At 45.1% G+C, this 18,360-nt stretch overlaps 1 protein-coding gene across 1 annotated transcript; it reads right to left on the minus strand.

Moving 5' to 3' along the window:
- Positions 1-7,207: 7,207 nt before the first annotated feature.
- Positions 7,208-17,936, minus strand: tent5ba (terminal nucleotidyltransferase 5ba). Its single transcript, XM_006631268.3, has 2 exons — positions 17,423-17,936; positions 7,208-8,948 (listed from the first exon to the last, which is right to left on the minus strand). Exons 1-2 carry the CDS (start codon positions 17,576-17,578, stop codon positions 7,923-7,925), a joined length of 1,182 nt encoding a protein of 393 aa, XP_006631331.1. The 5' UTR covers positions 17,579-17,936; the 3' UTR covers positions 7,208-7,922.
- Positions 17,937-18,360: the final 424 nt, after the last annotated feature.

An 18,360-nucleotide genomic window follows, 5' to 3' on the forward strand; every position in this document is an offset into this window, starting at 1 on the left:
ACATGTTCAAAAAGTAAATGCCTGGGAGCCATCGATAATGATAACAAAGCTCCCTGGTTTCCCAAGCGCCACCCATGTCTCCCCTATCCCTCTCCGTTCCCAGGCTTCTCTATTGTCCTGTCCTGCCTCAGGACGTCTCTTTTAAACCTGGAAACACCCCCATTGTGGGACCCAACACAATACACCTGACCTGGGATACAGTTACAAAACACAGGGCAGGCATCACCTCTGGCCCAGTGGCTGAACAGCTCAGTGTTGAAAGAGAATATTACAGCCAGGCAGCAAGGAGAAGCTACTTTTTTATTCAATACTGTTTTTCTGACCTTTTTGGATATTTTCAAATACATAATAAAACACATATACACAACTAAAAGGCCACGCTTCAATCTTAAAAACGATAAGCCAGTCACTCAATGAGGTAATAAATCAAATCTGCTGTGAGTGATAAATAAAGAGTGCTATCATTTATTGCTTTGTAGCATTATCATTTTATTTGGAATGAACTTTCACTAGCATATCAACTTTTAAGATGAGCAAAAACAGTCCATTAAGGTCTATTGTAATGTGTATTTAGAGCTCCAAAAAGCCACATTCTTCACTGAAATAAGAAGAAAGGAAGACAAAAGAATTCTGGGGCTGAGTAACAGAAAATCAATCAGCTGCTGTCAGTATGGTTGAAGGCAGCCCGTCTGTGACAGATTGTTCGTGGAATGGGTTGCCATATGTGAACAGTTAGACTTGCCCAAAGTAACAGGCTCTGTCTGAGATAAGCTTTACCTGGGAAGGACATCTCCACCTATAGCATTTCTAGGAACACGTCCTGACCACAGTGACGGCTGCCCAAGGACGAAACAATCCACAGTGGATGGAGGGGATTGAAAGTAAAAGACGAGCAGCCCTGCCTTATATACAAGCCATCCTTCTTACCTCTTCATCCAATTCAGGGTCAGGGACAGGAGAGCTGGGGCCTATCCCGGAAAGCAATGGACGCAAGGCAAGCTACACCCTGGACAGGACGCCATTCATTTTGCAGGATAGACTCTGACAATCACAGACACACACACTCCAGGGCCAATTTTCCAAATTGCCCAATACCCTACTAGTATGTCTTTGGACTTTGGGAGGAAACCGGAGCACCTGGAGTTAACCCAGGTGAACACAGGGAGAACATACAAACTCCACGCAGATAGCACCCCATGTCCGGAATTGAACGTCAGGCACCTGCGCTTCGAGGCAGTTTGGATAACCACTGCACCACCATGCCACGATCATTTATATCCAATAACATGAAGTAAGCAAGTGTTGCGTTTTCATTGGAATTCAGTGTAATGAGTACAGCTCTCCCTGCTCCTCCTGGAAGTCAATCCTGGTTGCATGCAAACTCCAAGCACACACAGAGCCACTCCTTAGACAGTGGACTCCACCACGCCTACACTTAGATTTCAGACAGGGGCGACATCACTTCTGTAACTTTCTCAGTTTGCTGAGCCCTGCTTCATCAACACGCATGAAGGATAAGAACAGAGTAGCAAGAGAGTAAAAGACCCAATTCATTTCTCTCTCCTGATTGCTTCTGTGATCCAAGGGAAATGTAAGAAATGAAATCACTGTAACCATATTAAGAGTTTTTTTGTTCCAGAATCACATATAAATATTTAAACTAGCTGAGTTCTGGACATTTCACTTCTTGTTAAAAAAAGGAATTACCCAAATTCTATTGCCTATTCTCCTTAAAATTATTACAGGATGCATGTATGGCAAAGCCAGTTAAAAGCTGCTCTGATTTGGAAGCAAACGAAAGCTGTATAAAATATTTTTAATTAACAAGAAGGAACAAGATACATCGAGAAGGAGTAAACATATGCGGAGTGAACAAGAAAATAAATGATTAGGCTTCATGTGTTTATTAAAACAAGGTGGTGCTAATTTAAATACACTAAAAATAAGACATCCTATCACTATCCACGACTATTCTGATATTTGTTTATTTCATGATAGCAGGAAAGAAGTATTCCTTGGAACAGCATATGGTACTGTATATTTCCTCAGCATCCTTAGATCAAGCAATCCATTACAAAGCACTTGCAGTCGTCTACTGAAAGCTGTACTTTTCACTACATCTCTCCTAAGCTTGCTGACACTATTCCTGGGTGCCAGAGGAGAAATGCAGCACGGAGTCAAAAGCATTTGCAAGTTCAGCTTAATTTCTTGGAACCAGCAGTGTGCTCTTGAATCAGGCCCAGTATGGATGGATGATCGGCCTGTCCAAGCAGTTTTCCGAAAAGTTGAGGAGTGCTCCTGTCTATTTCTGCTTTCTCACCGTATGCAAATGTCCATATTGTCGGCCAAGCCAGTGGCCATTATTTACATGTTGGGTAAACACAATAAACGGCCTTCCACCTTCTCGTGCATGACACTATAAAACAAAACAAAATCCCTGATAAACAGTATGACATTACTCTCTTCTCAGTTTTAAGGGGTTATTTGAGAAGTGCCCAGCACACATGAGACCAGGCCTTGGTGAAAAGGCTTTTGTGTTTAAAAAACATGCTATTAACTGCTTAATACTCTAATGCTTTTCAGAGAACACAATGTTTTGTTTGCTTAACACGTAACAAATGGATGACGTCTCTAGGCTATTGACAGAGTCCATTTCCATTCATAAACAAACTTTCCGTGATGCCCAGCCTCCGCCATCAAGCTACTTGAATTACCCAGAGCTTAAAACATCTCATTTAAAGCAACACAAAGGAACACGGAGTTTAAATAACACTTTTCTGTGACGCCTGCTCAGTAGGACTAGTTGACCTGTTAAGATAGCTCAGGCTGCGCAGGAACACCCCTGCCTGGGACTGCAAAGACCACGAGATAAAGCCTTTCCTCTTTGTACACAGGCCCGTGCAGAGCACTAAAACCCCAAAACAAGGGCCAAGATCCATACACAGATTTTTGCAGCAAAGAATGAATTCAGAATTTATTCATTAGAGAAACTGGCATGGAGACTTTCACAAAGATAAACTTAAAAGCTTATCAAAGCTCAACTTAAAGAATGCCCAAGAAGAATGCCCTCGAACCCAAGATCCGGAATCAGCCCGGGTTGTACAATGTATATACTGTACAATTTCTGTTTAAGGGCTTAATGTGCTAAGTAAGTGGATGCTTTGGGGTTACAGCAGCATCAACACCTTATCTGGGTGCTGGGAGAGGAGGACTAAGGAAAGCCAGGTTGCTGTAGTAGTGGTACTTGTGGACAGTCCCTTCCACACCAGTGTCCCAGGATGGTGACAGGGGGCACCGTGGTGCAGGAGGTGCTGTCCTCTAGACGACGTCGTGCACCAAGGTCCTCATGAGCCGCTCAGTAAAGATCACAGGGCCCTGCCCGCGGTGAGGAGGGGGTATTGGCCCGCCTCCGGTTTCCTCTTTATCCAGGCGGTGAAAGAATCGCCCTCTTCTCTACCAGAGCTGCTGCGAAGGGGACATCTTGTAATGTACAGGACGACGGCCGCCCTCTTCGAGGGTGTCATCCAGGTGAGGTCTGCTCTTCCCTGGCGAAGGGAGTATGTGTAAAGCACCCACCCCTTAGGGCTGAAAAGCACTATAAAACTTGAAATAATAATGAAAGCTAAAACCACACCCTGCTGGAGATTGCCCTCGGTGGGAGAAGGAGTGTTTCGGAACCCGTCATGATAAATATATACTGTACATGTTGTGATATATATAAATACCTATAGTCTACATCATTCACTGTGATACACCATATAAAATGCAAGGAATTGCAAGCTGTTATACACCATTATTTGCACTTGCACTTGAGCCGATTCTGATCTAAATAGAGCTTACTTCTGTGCTGTAACTATTTACATAAGAAAATGTGTGGACAGAATAGTTATTGTGCAGAACGTTTCCCTATCATATGGCTTCTCTTGAATCGAACACCACATCTGACAAAGGCCCTTAGCGTGACAGAGCTGACCTGCCTCCGAGCTGCTCAGAATCAGGAGATCATGGCTAAAGCGCTACAGGGAGGCCTTCAGCATTCAGCAATGAGAACTGGAGGTCTAGGGGAGAGGAGAACTCAGCCTCCTTCTGGGCATTTTGCACTTTCTTTCCCTTCAGTCTGGAGAGATCCGTGAAACTTTAAGCTCCCTTGTGAACCACGGAAAAGGCAACCCAAAACGCTGAACGCAAGCTTTACAAACATACAGAGCGCGCATGCCGAAGTGACTAAAACTCTCATGAAGGGAGCCAAAGGACAACACAAACAACAGCGAGGCTGCCTTAACCAGGCCCGTCCTACACAATCCTTCCCTTGTGCATCCAGACTGCCTTTAAATTGTGTTCCGAAGCATCACTCGGCCTCACCCTGCCCCTCCAAACAAGCCCCACTCTGTCCCTGGGCACTTAAGGCCATATAAAATGCTATGAGGTCTTACGAGGGTGATCGCGCATTTACATGCTGAAATATTCCTTCTCGGTGCTGTCCGTTTCTTTTCCTTGTCCTGTTGGTTAAGCAATCCCACACTTCTGGACGGTGTGTTAGAAAAAAAAAAAAGAGAAGACAGTTAATGCCCATTTCTCCAAGCTGCGTCAGTGATGAGCAACAGTACATACTGTACAGCAGCCTAGTTTCCAAGAATACCCTGCTGACATTCCACACATCCCATCCAACATCTGTCACGGCAGCACTGATTCATAAAGCACTGCAAGCCAGCCACTGCTCCTCCTCACATACACAGGACACCGATATCTTTCTCTCTGAGCAAAGAAAGATGCCACAGCAGCTGAAGGCTTGAATTAAGCAACTGCTTTCTACACATAAAATGGTGAATTGATTTGAAACTGACCTTTAACTAAAAAACACAAATATAGCCAGACTTACCTTAAGTCCAGCAAAGGTTTTACTTCCCTTTGCTTCATTCACTAAAGAGTAAGGCAAAAATAATGACATATTGTCAAGTTTGAATTGTTGCTCTATCCCATCACCCCGCCTGTTCTTGAGAATACCTAGAGGAAACGGAAGACGGACCGTGTGAGTAAATATCAGATGCGAAAGGCTCAGACAAGCAGCCTCTGTCTTTCTCTGGGTCACCTGGGTTCAGGCCTGTGAGGGCAGCACACACCTGAATCCCAATGAGCATCATGGTGGCCTCAGCGCCGCTGCTTTAAAAATCTTAAAACCTTCACCCTGTTGGAAAAGGAACCCTGACAAATCATTAATAGTTTTATGAAATATTTTTACTTCTACAGGATATGTAAATTCAATAGCCATTCCCATTGCAAAGCTGAAAAAAATGGAAATACCTGTATATATATATATAAATGGCGAATTAAATCCAGCTGTTAAATAAAGCAGAAGGAACAAAAGTCAGCAGACTGGGATCACAAGAACCTAAAAGGTACAGGATTATGGAATTGTGGAGATGGGTCTCAATCCAGTGGATTGGGATTCCAAATGCATGGATACCTCATGGCCTGCTGTTTCTGCCTTTCCCAGTAGATCAGGAAGGAGAAAGGCACATTGAATGCTGTGTGCAGACCACACTGCCATTTCCTAAACCTCCCAGAGGGTACTGTACCTTGTGGCAGACGGCCAAAAGTTCGGATTACCTTTTTAGGCTTGGGAAGGAAGATAAAACTGTAGCGTTCTCAGCTCCAAGTTTTTGGTTTGGCAAACCTCAGCTTTACCTTCCCAAATTGATAAGATCACTTTATTGGCCATATACAATTTCTTGCATTAGGTATTTGTCTTTTCGCATACTCCAGCTTGCCCTCCATGAGACACAGACAGGGAGAGAAGCTGGGGGTCAGAGCGCAAGGTGAAATGCGGCTGGGAAGAACCATCAAGGACTGGATCCAGGTGTCCTGAGATCTTTATGAAGAAAGCCCACACAGGGGCACATCCGGACTCATCTGCAGGTTTACTCAAAGACCTCTCCCGACCTAGAACAGGGTTCAGGGGCCTCCAAGTTTTTCCTTGGAAAAGGTTGCCAGGGGCAGCACCAGAAAGGAAAATGCACATTTAAAAAAAAAAAATGCGCCACTGCTCCATACAAAGCTCTTCGAAGTTTACAGTTTTCCTACGTATGTAGAATTACAAAAACCAGCTAACTGAGGTGGGAATTCTACAAGTATGCTTTTTACTTCAGACCCATTTTAAAAACCTCAGCAAGCTAATCCAACTTAAGCCGAAAGGGTTGACTGCTCGCTCTCAAAAGAGCTGCATGTTAACAGCCTGTACTCTTCCCACCTTTGACTGGCCGTCTGCTTATTAGAAATAAAGCCCATGTTGCACGAAAGGTAATTTAATATCCATTGTAAGACTTGCATGGGTTCGCAACTGAACGCATCTGATTTTTCACAATATGAGTGAAAACGTGTCACTCCTCTATATTGTATACATATGAGTGGAATGAAAGGGATATCAAGCCATCCAAGCAAACTGGATTCTGCTGCCCATGGCAACAGTGGGTGGTGAACAGAAAACCCATTGTCTGAAACACTGGTGTCTTGCAGAAAGAAAACACCCATTGTACATTATAAAGGAATCCTTAATATTCACTCCCTAGAATTCAAATGTCTGTTTCTTTCCTACGCTAATGTAGATAAGGATCCTGCCTTCTTGGGCTATAGATTTAAATGGATTAACATTGTTACAGGGTTTAAATTTATGTTAAAGGCTGTTATTGCCATAGCCCCAGGACTGCACAATCTCCTTCCACTTTTCAATACATTCACACAGAAACTGCTGTATCCCCCGCTTAGGAAACCAAGTGCTATAAATTGCTTTTCAGACACTTGAAGTTATGCATTTCCTTTTACTGTGAAAGACTGTAATGACCCTTCAAAAGCTGCTTTTCACACTCTGCAGCACTGTTCAGATTTCTCCACAGTTATCTGGTTATGTCTGAAAGCTACAGGCACTGAGCAGTTTCAGATCAAATACACTTTCATAAGTATTGAATACAAGCCCAAGGGTCCATTTTGCAAAGTGTGACATTTTAAAACATTTAAAATACATAAGATTGCTTTAATGTGATGGGGGGAGCAAAGTTTATTCACAAGTAGGAAATAAGTTGCAACCATGTTGGAACATTTTTTTCCCCCACCCAAAACAACTTAACTGCCTATTAAGCAAAACTCAATATTCAAAGAATAAACCATGTTCACAAAAGAGTCACAGCTAAAAAAATTACTACGTACAGACATGTGGGGTTTTAGTTTTTTTTTTAATCACTTGAAATGGAACGCCACTGTCCCTGAAAATAGAGATTTACAGTAACCTAGAAGATAAAAATCTCAATACAGTACAGCTTACTTTACAGAGGTTTTTTTTTTAGGCACTTGGAATCACAGAGTTTCAACATTCCCCTCTTTAAACACAACCAGCAACAAAAATCTTTGGTCCTTGAATGTCCTTTAAAAAAAAAAAAAACACCACAAAAAAAGAGCAGACAAAACTGTCTCAAGATTTTTTTTTCTTTTTTGAAAAAACGCAACAATGCATTTTATATTTACTTTTTTTTTTAAACATTAACTTTACACTGGGGGGGGGGGGGGGAGGGGCACAATCGCTTCAATCCCCTCCCCCAACACACGCACACGCACACACACCACCTTTTTGCTACATCTGAAAAGGGACCACTCGGGCTTAAACATCCACACCACGACAACCGAAGTCCTGTGAAGAAAAACCAAAAAAATATATCTAATTAATCGGCTCAAGTCAGATATACAGCAGTACAAGTTCAAACGCAGAAAGACGTCACATTTGGCAAAAAGAAATTTCCTTGCGTTCTCCTTCTATAATGGAAAATGTCAGAAATGCGACTGCTGCCGATGCTCTGAGCAGACTTTTCCCCAAACCCCCCACCCCAACCCCGACTACCCCAATCAGTACATCTCCATCTCACCGGCTCCACTCCTCAGTTGCAGGGCAGCCACGTCTGGTAAGAATTACTGCAGGGGGACACCAGCGGCTGCACGTGTGCTATGTAGTAGTTGTTGAAGTTGATGTCCCGGACGTAGGGGGCGGGCTGGTAATAGCAGGTGACGTTGGTCACGGTGGGGATAATGTTCTGCTCGGCCAGCACCCGCAGGGCCAGCATGGAGATGAGGTTGAGGGTCTGCCGCCGCTCGTGGCCCATGAGGCACACCGTGCTCTCGTTGACCACGCGGTGCAGGGTGACCAGGCAGTCGTAGCGCTTGTGCTCCATCCCCACGAAGTGGTTCTGCAGGTAGGCTTCCAGCTTGCGCTGCTGCTCGCCGATGTCCGGGAAGTCGATGAAGAAGCGGGAGCACATGTAGCGCTGCAGCGACTTCATCTCGGCCTCCGAGCTGGGCCGGAAGCCGCGCACCAGCAGGTTGCAGTACTTGAGCAGCCCCCCGCCCCGGATCTCCTCGGGGCTGCGCGTGGCGATGGTCTTTCGGCGCAGGTGCTCTAGCGCCTCCTCGAAGTCCCCGTACATGCTCTCGCCCAACACGGTGGGGTGGAAGCTCTCGGACATGGGGGCCTCGGAGCACTTGTCGAAGAGCAGGAGCGAGTCCAGGGCGATCTGGAAGGAGTCCACGCTGAACTCGAACTGCCGCCGCAAGGAGTCCACGAACTTGAGCTCCACGTTCTTGCCCGTGTTGTTGGACAGGGAGATGAGGCTCCAGCGGTCGGTCTCGTTGCACACCTTCACCAGCTTCTGGACGTAGGCCTCCTTCAGGGTCAGGGGAGTGATGCGGTCCTTGTTGACGCCGGCGGGCAGGAAGTCCAGCAGGCTGTCCAGAACCACGTCCTTCACCACCCGGAACTCCCTGTCGCTGGGAAGAACCACCCCGAAGATCAGGTCCAGGTCCTTGTAGCCCAGCCCACTGTCCTGGTGCAGCACGTGGCTCGCTGCCGACCCATTCAGCTTTACATCCCTCACGGGGATCCCCTTCTCCTCCAGGCGGTTTCGCACTACCTGAGGAGGAACAGATGGGGAAGAACAAGATCTGAGGTCAAAATTAAGTCAAGCATGAAGCAGTGGGACAAACAGCATAGGACATCATTAGAAACATCCTTCTTAAGGATGAGAATCAGAGGAGATCAAACACCTTGTCCCGTATGGGACCTTGCAAGTCAGGGCAAAACAGACGCCTGCAGTTCACACCCACATGGATTCATCTACCTCCACCTGCTAGATGTATCCTACAGTATGACAGAAGTGTCCACTCCACCTCCAGGCCTCTTAAATTCTTATTTCAATGAGTAGGCCGCGCAGAGAACAAATCATACTGCCCACAATAAATCAACCTCAGACGTCTACAGACAAAATTCCGTACAATAGCAAGTCAGAGGTACGGAAAGTGAAAAATGCAATTTTGAGAAGTGAAAATACCAGTTTTCAGGTTTGCCAATAATAAGAAATAAGACCGGCCTCTTTAGGCCAAACTAACCCTGGCCCTTCGGAACTATTCCACACAGCCGCCTACAAACCAAGGGCTACACTGTCAGTGTCTAAAACAGCATGCTGTGCCCGGAGCTGAATGCCGTCTTTAAAGCTTCACACAACAGGACTCAGGTGCTCAGAGGAGTCATAAACCTGAGAGCGGCTGGTTAAGTTGGTTCAGCTCATTGTGAAGCAGAGTTTTAAATGTTAAGCAAATAGCATTAAAATGGCAAGAAATACACTAAAACATACCAGCAGCGCAAGCTTTACCTAGGATCACAGATTCATAATGAATTCATAAATCCTTATTTATTACATGAAAGATGTAGCCCTTAGACTACCTGTAAGCATGGGTCTTAAGACGGTAAAACTAACAATTTAACACTGGTATACACTGGAGCACTGCTTTTCTTTCGCTAAAACATGGGACATTGCACTGAAGTGGGTGGGGAGAGTTTTTCGGGAAGTCCAATGCAGATAAATTTGAATCAAGTTCATTTTTGTTTTTTAATTCCCAGAAAAGGTGTAACATTGTCCACACATGAAGGATCAGCAAGGTGTGTGTTCTTCTACGAGCTAGTCTTGGGAATATGAAATGTCCACCACTGCCACCTTCTGGCCCTATTTCACATGACGACCTACCAAGAAGAGTTCAAGAAGCCCTCCCCCGAGTTTCCTTGAAGAAGGCTGTTCTAAGAGACCAGAGCGAGACTCTCAGCTCCTGGAAGTCGGGGGGAGACCATTTAACCCTAACATGACGACACCAGTTACTGTTGCACATGCTTCTGCTGAGAAAGGAATGTGTTTTGACCACTGCAGTCCCTCTAGGGATATATAAGGAAAAGCTCTCTCCCGGCCCTCGCAGCCTCCCCTCCTCATTCCCTTTCATTGCCCAAGAAGCCATACTGACCTTTCATCCACTGAGCTACGCCACCTGTCATCAATAGATATGACACAGGAATCCGAAACTCAAAGGCCAACACAAACCACCTCATCGTTCACCACAATCTGTCTCCCGTCCAGACTGACGCAACCCTGACCTTCATCGCTTATTTAAGAAACACTTTCAGTGCACTGAACTGCACAGATCACTAATGACTAGCATTTTGCAAAACATGGGACTTCTCAATATGCTTAAGAAGCATCAAAGATCAAGATATTGCTGCCTATGCCTGTAACTATTGATCTGGTTAAAGCATGACAAGGTCTTTGCCACTAGTTATGTCAGGACAGAACCTATATCTTGAGAATCTGCACCTTCCTCCTAAACTTTCTAATGAATCCCATTCAGTATTCCCAGGCTGATTTTTTACAGCCCCGTGGAGATCTTGTTTCAGAGGACAGAAGCATAACCTGTAGTCATGAGAGTCTCAATATAGCCATTTCCATATGAAGAACTGCTGGTGGAGTCCATACCCACAGGTGATTTATCGCCCCCAGAAAAGCAAGGAGTTCCAGGAAGCAAGAAGACCACAGCAACACAAATGTGCCATTCCACTGCTTCTGATATTAGTGCTTTAATTTCAGCTCCAGACCACACAGCATTGTTCAAAACATTTCCAACGATTTGCTGAACACCAAGCCTCCGCAGCATTGACAGGTACTGGAGATCAGAGGAGAGAAAAGGTTCAACTTCCAAACTATTTGGCAGAACCCAAGTCCAGTTGAGTACTAAACTTTCTGTGGTCCAAGTGCAATCATATTTTGGAGTTTTAGATTGAATTAAAAAACAATAGGATTCCAATGCACAGGGCCTTATTGCAACTTCATGCTCTAAACCTCTTTTAGCTACAGTGTATTGCTACCAGAGTAAACCCAATACTGACTGCTTTTTAGGGAGCAACAAAAACTGTCCCCACAGAACTGGAACCTCACCCCATGATTCTTTTACGACAGCCCTGTAAACTAAAAACCTGCAGCCCTTAGCAAATAAGGTCTCAGGAAGCACACTCAAAGGCAATGCTGTTTCACCTGTGGCAAGTCGGAGTCACTCTGGCCCAGACCCTTGCTCCAGGCAGTTCCTTAACTGCTGTACTAATTGTCCTAATCCTCAATTGCAGATTTGTAGCTGGAGCTGCAACGGTTAAGAAGGGCCATATAGCATCCATTGTATTGGTTTATGAAACTATGAGGGAACACCTGATCAAACCTTTGGGCAAAGTGTCAGAGCAGGGCTGGCCACACTTCCAAACCCACAGCTGCCTTCTCCTCACATGCACTCTGTTAAGTCGGACACAGACAGTCAGGACAGACTTATCCCTAACCCTCTCTGCAAGATCAGGTCAGTCACATAATACGATGTACCTATTTATAATTTCCACATCAGTTTTAATAAGTGGCTGACCTGTCCAAATACCCTAAGGTGCCATAAATAAAAAGAGGTTTTTCCCCAAATACTTTTCTTTTAAAATCAACCAATTAAAGCTCTTTTGGATTAAATTTCAACCTTAATACACCTAACAAACTGGCTGTTCAATATACACTGACTTTGGAAGTTCACGTATGCCAAACTGTGTCAAGGTGAAATAAAAAGGCACTGGTGGCCTCTCCTAAGAAGCTCTACCCTGTCGGCCTCTCTAAATGGAAAGAAAATGTTTCCTTTTAATCCATATCCATATTTATACTCCACGAGCGTTAATATCCTGGTAATACAATGCAGGGATGAAGCCAGGCTAAAGTCTGCCACAGCTGCAGTGGAGGCATTGAGGCATCAGTCCGGAAAGACTCGGACCACGTGCTGGAGGCAATCACAAAGTCAACTGAACCAAAGAAGTCAGGACTGGCCAGCAGCAACCCTTCAGATGCAGAGGATCGTTGGGATTCTCATTTGCAGCACTCACTGAACAGCTTAACCAAAAACGGGCCCACGTCTGAAGAACCCGATTTAAGGAAGACCCAGAAAACCCGGATAGTGGCTCTGCAGGGCCCGGGCCAGGCACACTGCTCGCTATCCTTCTTTCCTCTGCCCGCTCTGGGTCCCAAAGGAGCTCGACTCTTCCACGTGCTCGCTCCACCAGCTGGGCAGCGTGCTCACACGACATCACTGCCTTCCATTCAGGATGTGCTTTAAGCGGCTGAAGCCCAGAGATGGCCGCAAAATTCGGAAAAGCAGATGGGCATGTGCCAGTTGTATTTCACCTCTTCAATGAGACTGTGACATAACGCTGGCTGTGGCGTTCAGCGCCCCCACCACCTGGGCAGTCCACCCCCCCCCCCCCTCCCTCCCACAGCTATCAGGAGCCAAGTCTACCAGCCAGCAAGCCGGCTGTGGCTCTGCTGCAGGGGAAGAAAAATCTGACCTGGAACCCTGGTTTTCAAGAGCACCACAGCAAGACCAGAGACTTTGCCCATTACACCCGTTTACAAATAAAACGGGTGCAGCCAGTTCGCAAACCTAGACATGACTGAACACAGTACTGTACTGACTTACACACCTGATTACAATGCACATCAGCTCCTTTAGACTGAACTCCGCAGACATGGCAGATCAGACCAACAGTCTGACACCTACTCCAGTTTTCCTGATGTGGTTCCAGGCCAGGTTTAACTTGCCTTCAAATTATCAGCTGGAGAGATACCACAATTCAGAAGCACAGAAGGCAAGGTTTTTATAGAGCTCAAGCCAATTTCAAACACCCAGAGGGCTCTACACAGCTCTCTGAAAGACAGCAGGTGCCCACTAAACACCACAGTGACACACTCACTGCCCATAGCCCTTTAAGATTATAAATGGGAAAGGAGGTGGCATTCCAATAACTCACGTTGGCTACCATAATCGCCTCATTTTGTACAAAGTGCCTCCACTCAAGGCTCCAAGAGACTTGACTCTCCAATAGGTTTTTCATTTACACATGACCGATTTATACAATTACTTCCAGTGACCAAAGGTAATCTCTCTCTGCCTTATCCCTTCAGTAGCTGACTAGATTGTCGTGTCCAGTTATGTTCTGGACAGGGCTGTTTCATAGCCACACCTGTGTTTGCAAACCTGTGGCAGGACATCTTACACACTATTGGAGGGATTTTGCAAAAAGCCTCTTTAAAAGTCCAAATAAGATCTAGAATTTGTTGATCTGTCCCTAAAACCTCCCCCCCCCAATCAAATGCTAGCCTGTCCTTTGGCAAACTGCAGACTACTGACTATAAACCAAAAACCATTCAATTGTGAATAAACTACAATTTCAATGAAATTTCACCTAACTCTTGGAGGATTATTACAGAATGCACAAGGCAGCCTTAACTGGCATCATCTTTCCAAAAGAAGCTTGCGTGTGAGGAGATCAATTTTAAATCAAGACAATGTTGAGTTTGCCATTGCAACTGTGTGGAGCTCTTCCAGAACAAATACTTGGGCACGACACGGGAGATCAGAGAGATATCCGATCAGTCCTCCATACACACCTCATGCCAACACATGCGCCTACAATGTGTGTGTATACAAACATCGCAAAGATTCCAGCATGGCTCCTTTGGGTTTGGGTTTTGGGGAGAAATGTCATAAAACAAACGTCCAGTCTTGCATGATAACCTGGTACTTTTGCTGCTACAAAGAATCCTTGTTTCACATGTCATCTTTGCGCCAGAGTCCTCACATAACATAAAGGTTACAACTGACAGAAGTCCTTTTGGCTCATTTAGCCTATCTGGTGGTTAATGGTTAACTGACCTAAGGATTATATCCAGCTGTTTGACAGAAGCCAGGGTATCAGCTCTAACATGTCTGAATAGCTTGTTCCATTCTCTTCTTTGGGTAATGTGAAGATGTGAATGACTGAAGGGGAAGTTTATACACACACACACATTGATACCAAACAGAAACATCAGTCTTCTTCTAACAACCCAGAGGCTAACAAGGGCCCAAGTTTCCGCTGTACCAAGAACCCAGGGAAATTAAGGCACAATCAAAGCTCTGAAAACCCATTACTCCACAACACAAACCCATATGCTTTAAAAACTACCACTTCAATGACCCTGGATCCAGGTACAGAAACAGGAGAAAAATAACTTCCTTCAGTAGAGGATCCCACCCACTCCACACATACTACAGTCTTTCACTGTCAACTTACTTGGAGACCAGACGTAATGGCAGATCTCCAGGTCAAGACTATTCATTCACACTGAGATGAATGATACAGTTCAGGCCAGGTCACACTGAGAAGGGAAAGGTCATTCTACAATTCAAATAAGAGGGAAAGAAACGGGAGTACATGTCTGGAGAAGGGACCCTGTATTGTATTACTGCTGCAGCTGAGGCAGAAGTCGGTATGAGCTCAAATCTCTAAAAAAGTAGACCGAAAATCCACATTCAACACCCTTAGAGGACCAGTTTAAGTTGCAAGGGGCTACTAGGATTTTACACTCTTGTGAACCTTAGGAATCATTATATAACTGAAAGACATTTCTCCTCAAGGTGCACGCTAGTTACATAAAATCAGGTCTTTATTTTAACAGGCAAAGAGAAATAAGCTGCCAGGGAGTTCATTAGCAAAATGGTATTTTTGAGGTACAGTCCTTTCATAAAGAGGCAGGCCTTGTTCTATGTTTAGAGAATGACCCATTGCCATTTGTTCCTTGCAGGGGAGCAGCACCACTGGTTACACTCAAAATACTGACCTTTTTTAAAAAGAAAAAAACACTTTGTTAGCAATTACAGAGAAGATAAAGCATGAGATGCTTTTTTAACCATCTTTATATTTAGGAGAGGAAGAGCATACAGGAACATAAACACAGCTGAAAAACCATTTGCTTATGAAGCAATACAAGTGCACTGCACTCAGTAACTTCCCTTAAACCTTTGGTTAGTCTGGCTAAATTGTTTTGGTGTGAGAAGGGGGGGGGGGAGGGGGATTCTGAAGACTGCTATTGGATCCTCTTCTCTACCAGTGAGGACTGCCTTTTTTTAATTAAGACTAGTAGAGGCTCCCTCTCCCCCCAAAAGAAAGAATAAACACCAATTTTCTCAAGGTCAAGGGCTTTTAGATTAAATTTACATTAGTTTAACTTCAGAGCCTTGTGCCACACTTGACTACAATGAGACTGCCTCGCAGGGAACGTGTGTGAGATAGAAAGACATCTTTCTCCATGACTGCCCATGCCGTAATTATAAATTAGTTTAGGCTAATAACGTAGCCTTTTTTCCTTTTACAATAATTACACACTTGCCTGTCTATTGACGCTTAATTGGAGAAGAGCCTAACGTTATTAAGCTTCTGGGAGATTAACCCATTATTAGCTATGCTTCTCAATTTGGGGAAAAAAACGTATAAAGTGGAATTTGAGGCTTAGGGGAACGTCAATATTACGCCCCCCCCCCCCCACGGCACGACATTCACAACTGTCCCGTTTTCCTTTTCCACAGCCAGGTTCCACGAAGTCACTCGACAGAGTGGATGGGAACTCGGTGCGCATTAAAAACCGAAGTTGACGCTTCCTCAGCCCTGTGGTAACCACAAGATAGCATCGCTCTCAAATTCAACTCGCCACGACTAGTCAACAACCGGCCGTCTTTAAAGAAAGGGGGGTGGACAGAGTTAGACATTACACCCGGCCTTCTTTCATTTAACCATCGTGTTCTCCGGAGTCCAATGTCTTGCGTCATAACTTCCACAGACTAGCTGGACACTGACCTGCCGTCTTGAAAGAGCTAAATAAAACTCACAATTAAAGACTGTTGCTGGATTCCTGCCAGTCCTTGTCGTCTCGTCGCGTGTTTTGTGTGTGTGTGTCGAAGCTACTTTGTCACAGATCACAGTGTAAGCATTTCAAGATGAGACATTTGATAGGAACTCCTGCCAAATTCACTACATTCACCCCGGAGCCCCATTCGCCGAGGGGCCGGGACTGCGACTTTTCCCACAGCACGGCTAATGGCCGAGCACTCCGACGGTTATCTCTTTTTTTTTCCCATCGGCACACCGCCAAAAGCTTGGATAAAACAGACAAGAAACACGAAAAAAAAAGTTCCGATCCGGAAGGGAAATCCTCAAGTGGATTTGCCGAATATCCAGAACTGTTTTCATATGGTTTAACTTTAAAAACCGACTACCGGTTTTTCGCCACGCAACCTCTAAACTCGAGGAACACCTTTCAAGATCTCCCACAGAAAAGTCCTATGCATCAAATTAGTGCACCTTCAGCAATTAAAACGCTACACCGACCCCCTCCATTCGAAAATGATTAAAACCCTGCAGTGTGTTTAAACTAGAACCTCAAGAACCACTGAAAATCCCGGAACTTATCTAACATTACCGAACACACAATGTTATAACATTGTGTATTAATTATTCATATACCAACCACTTCCCAAGAACTGTACAACTGCTGGAGAGAAAAAGAAACTCATCTGCGTCACAAGGGAAAGCTAAGGACTGCTGAGTCCGGATACAAAGATCGCAAGATTATCTCGTTACATTATTGTCGAGCCCTAGGCTTGTATTCCAAGCAAAGCGGCCCGGGTGATCTCATTTGCGAAGTTACGATGCTAAAAACTCGCGCAGCTGCTGAACATTAAGACGTCCCGCAGCCTAGTCTGCGAATGCACGGACGCTAACTGGCACCGGAGGCTGATCAACTACAGCCTTGAACAGGACTACTTCATCCTCTGGCCGAAGTTACCGTTTACAGCTACAAGTCCTCTCTCTGCACGGAAAAAAGAAACCGTTAGAATTAAATTTGACTGTTGCAGAACCAACAACGTTTTTTGCTTGTTTTTAAAAAAAAAAACAAGATAAAAACTAAATAGAGCCTGGGAAAAATACCAACAGCATACAAAATGTCAACAACTACAGCGAAGAAGGATGACTAGTAAAAAAAAACTACATAAATAAACTGCGCAATAATAATCGAGCTGTCTCGGATTACATTTCCTTTAAATAGCGTTTACCAGCGCACGCACTCATAAATGCTCTGTCAATACTCACCATACACACCAACGCTGGCTCGCTTTTTCAATAAAACGTCATGAAAGCACAGCCCCGCTTCCTTGACCTTTCTGACGCTAAACTTACCTGCACAATTTGTCGCGGTTGCACTGACAGCGTTGGGAAATTCCCCCGTCCGTGGATCGGGACCGTCTCTCCAAGGATGGAGTCCAGTCTCTCCACCTGCTCCCAAGACAGCACACTGAACCGCGGACTGTGCTCCGACACATCACCGGAGGACATGGCGATCAAGCCCCGCAACTCAAGACTCGACTTTTTCCTGTTGTTGTTTTTTTTAATGAATACAACTGAAAACCAGTCCGCGATCCGCTCTTTACCAATTTGAATTAATTAAACCTATGCAATTTAAGAAAGAAATATCTATTTCAGTCTTTTTCCTCAATAGAATTTTCCAGAAAACGTTCCAGTCCCCCCCCCCAAGACAAAGTATAAAGCGAGAAGACCGTCGATGCTTTAAGCCGCAAAGTTTAAAGAAAAAAAAACTCAATGCGATACAGACGAGCTTCCAACGAAACAGACAATTCCCACTCCGTCACAGCCTCCACCACTCTCAGAATACTTTACCCAAAATGCTTGCGCAAGGCATGCTAACCGCTTTAAAGCTGTATGATTAACATAAGCCTCCCATTGGGTAGCGTGCCTCTTCTGAATAATTAATGCAGCCGAAGGGGCGTCTTTGCACGAGCACCGTTCACTCCGTGCACACCTACTGCCTTCTGCGCGTCTCCATAAACGGTGCGGTCATTGGATGCGCCGCCGGTCATGTGTGATGTCACTTAATTCGGGAACCTCCCACCCAGAAAGGCATTCCCGAATTCCCTCAAAAACACGGTGCGCGCTGCGGCCGTAGTGGGATAAGTCACGCTACACGGGCTTGTGTGCGTCGCTGGAGAACTGTAGTTCTTTGAAAACGAACGGCACGTTATTGTGCACGCTTGTTTGGAACAGGCGCGTACCGGAGAGTGGTGTTTACAGATGGGACGACTTGACATCAAGCAGCACGC

Source organism: Lepisosteus oculatus, chromosome 11 (genome assembly GCF_040954835.1).
Source record: "Lepisosteus oculatus isolate fLepOcu1 chromosome 11, fLepOcu1.hap2, whole genome shotgun sequence".
Classification (NCBI taxonomy): Eukaryota; Metazoa; Chordata; class Actinopteri; order Semionotiformes; family Lepisosteidae; genus Lepisosteus; species Lepisosteus oculatus.

Coding starts and splice junctions, on each gene's coding strand:
- tent5ba (XM_006631268.3), bottom strand. CDS start 17,578: ATGTCCTCCGGTGATGTGTCGGAGCACAGTCCGCGGTTCAGTGTGCTG. Junction 8,949..17,422: donor AACCGCGACAAATTGTGCAG/GTAAGTTTAGCG, acceptor GTTCCTCCTCAG/GTAGTGCGAAACCGCCTGGA.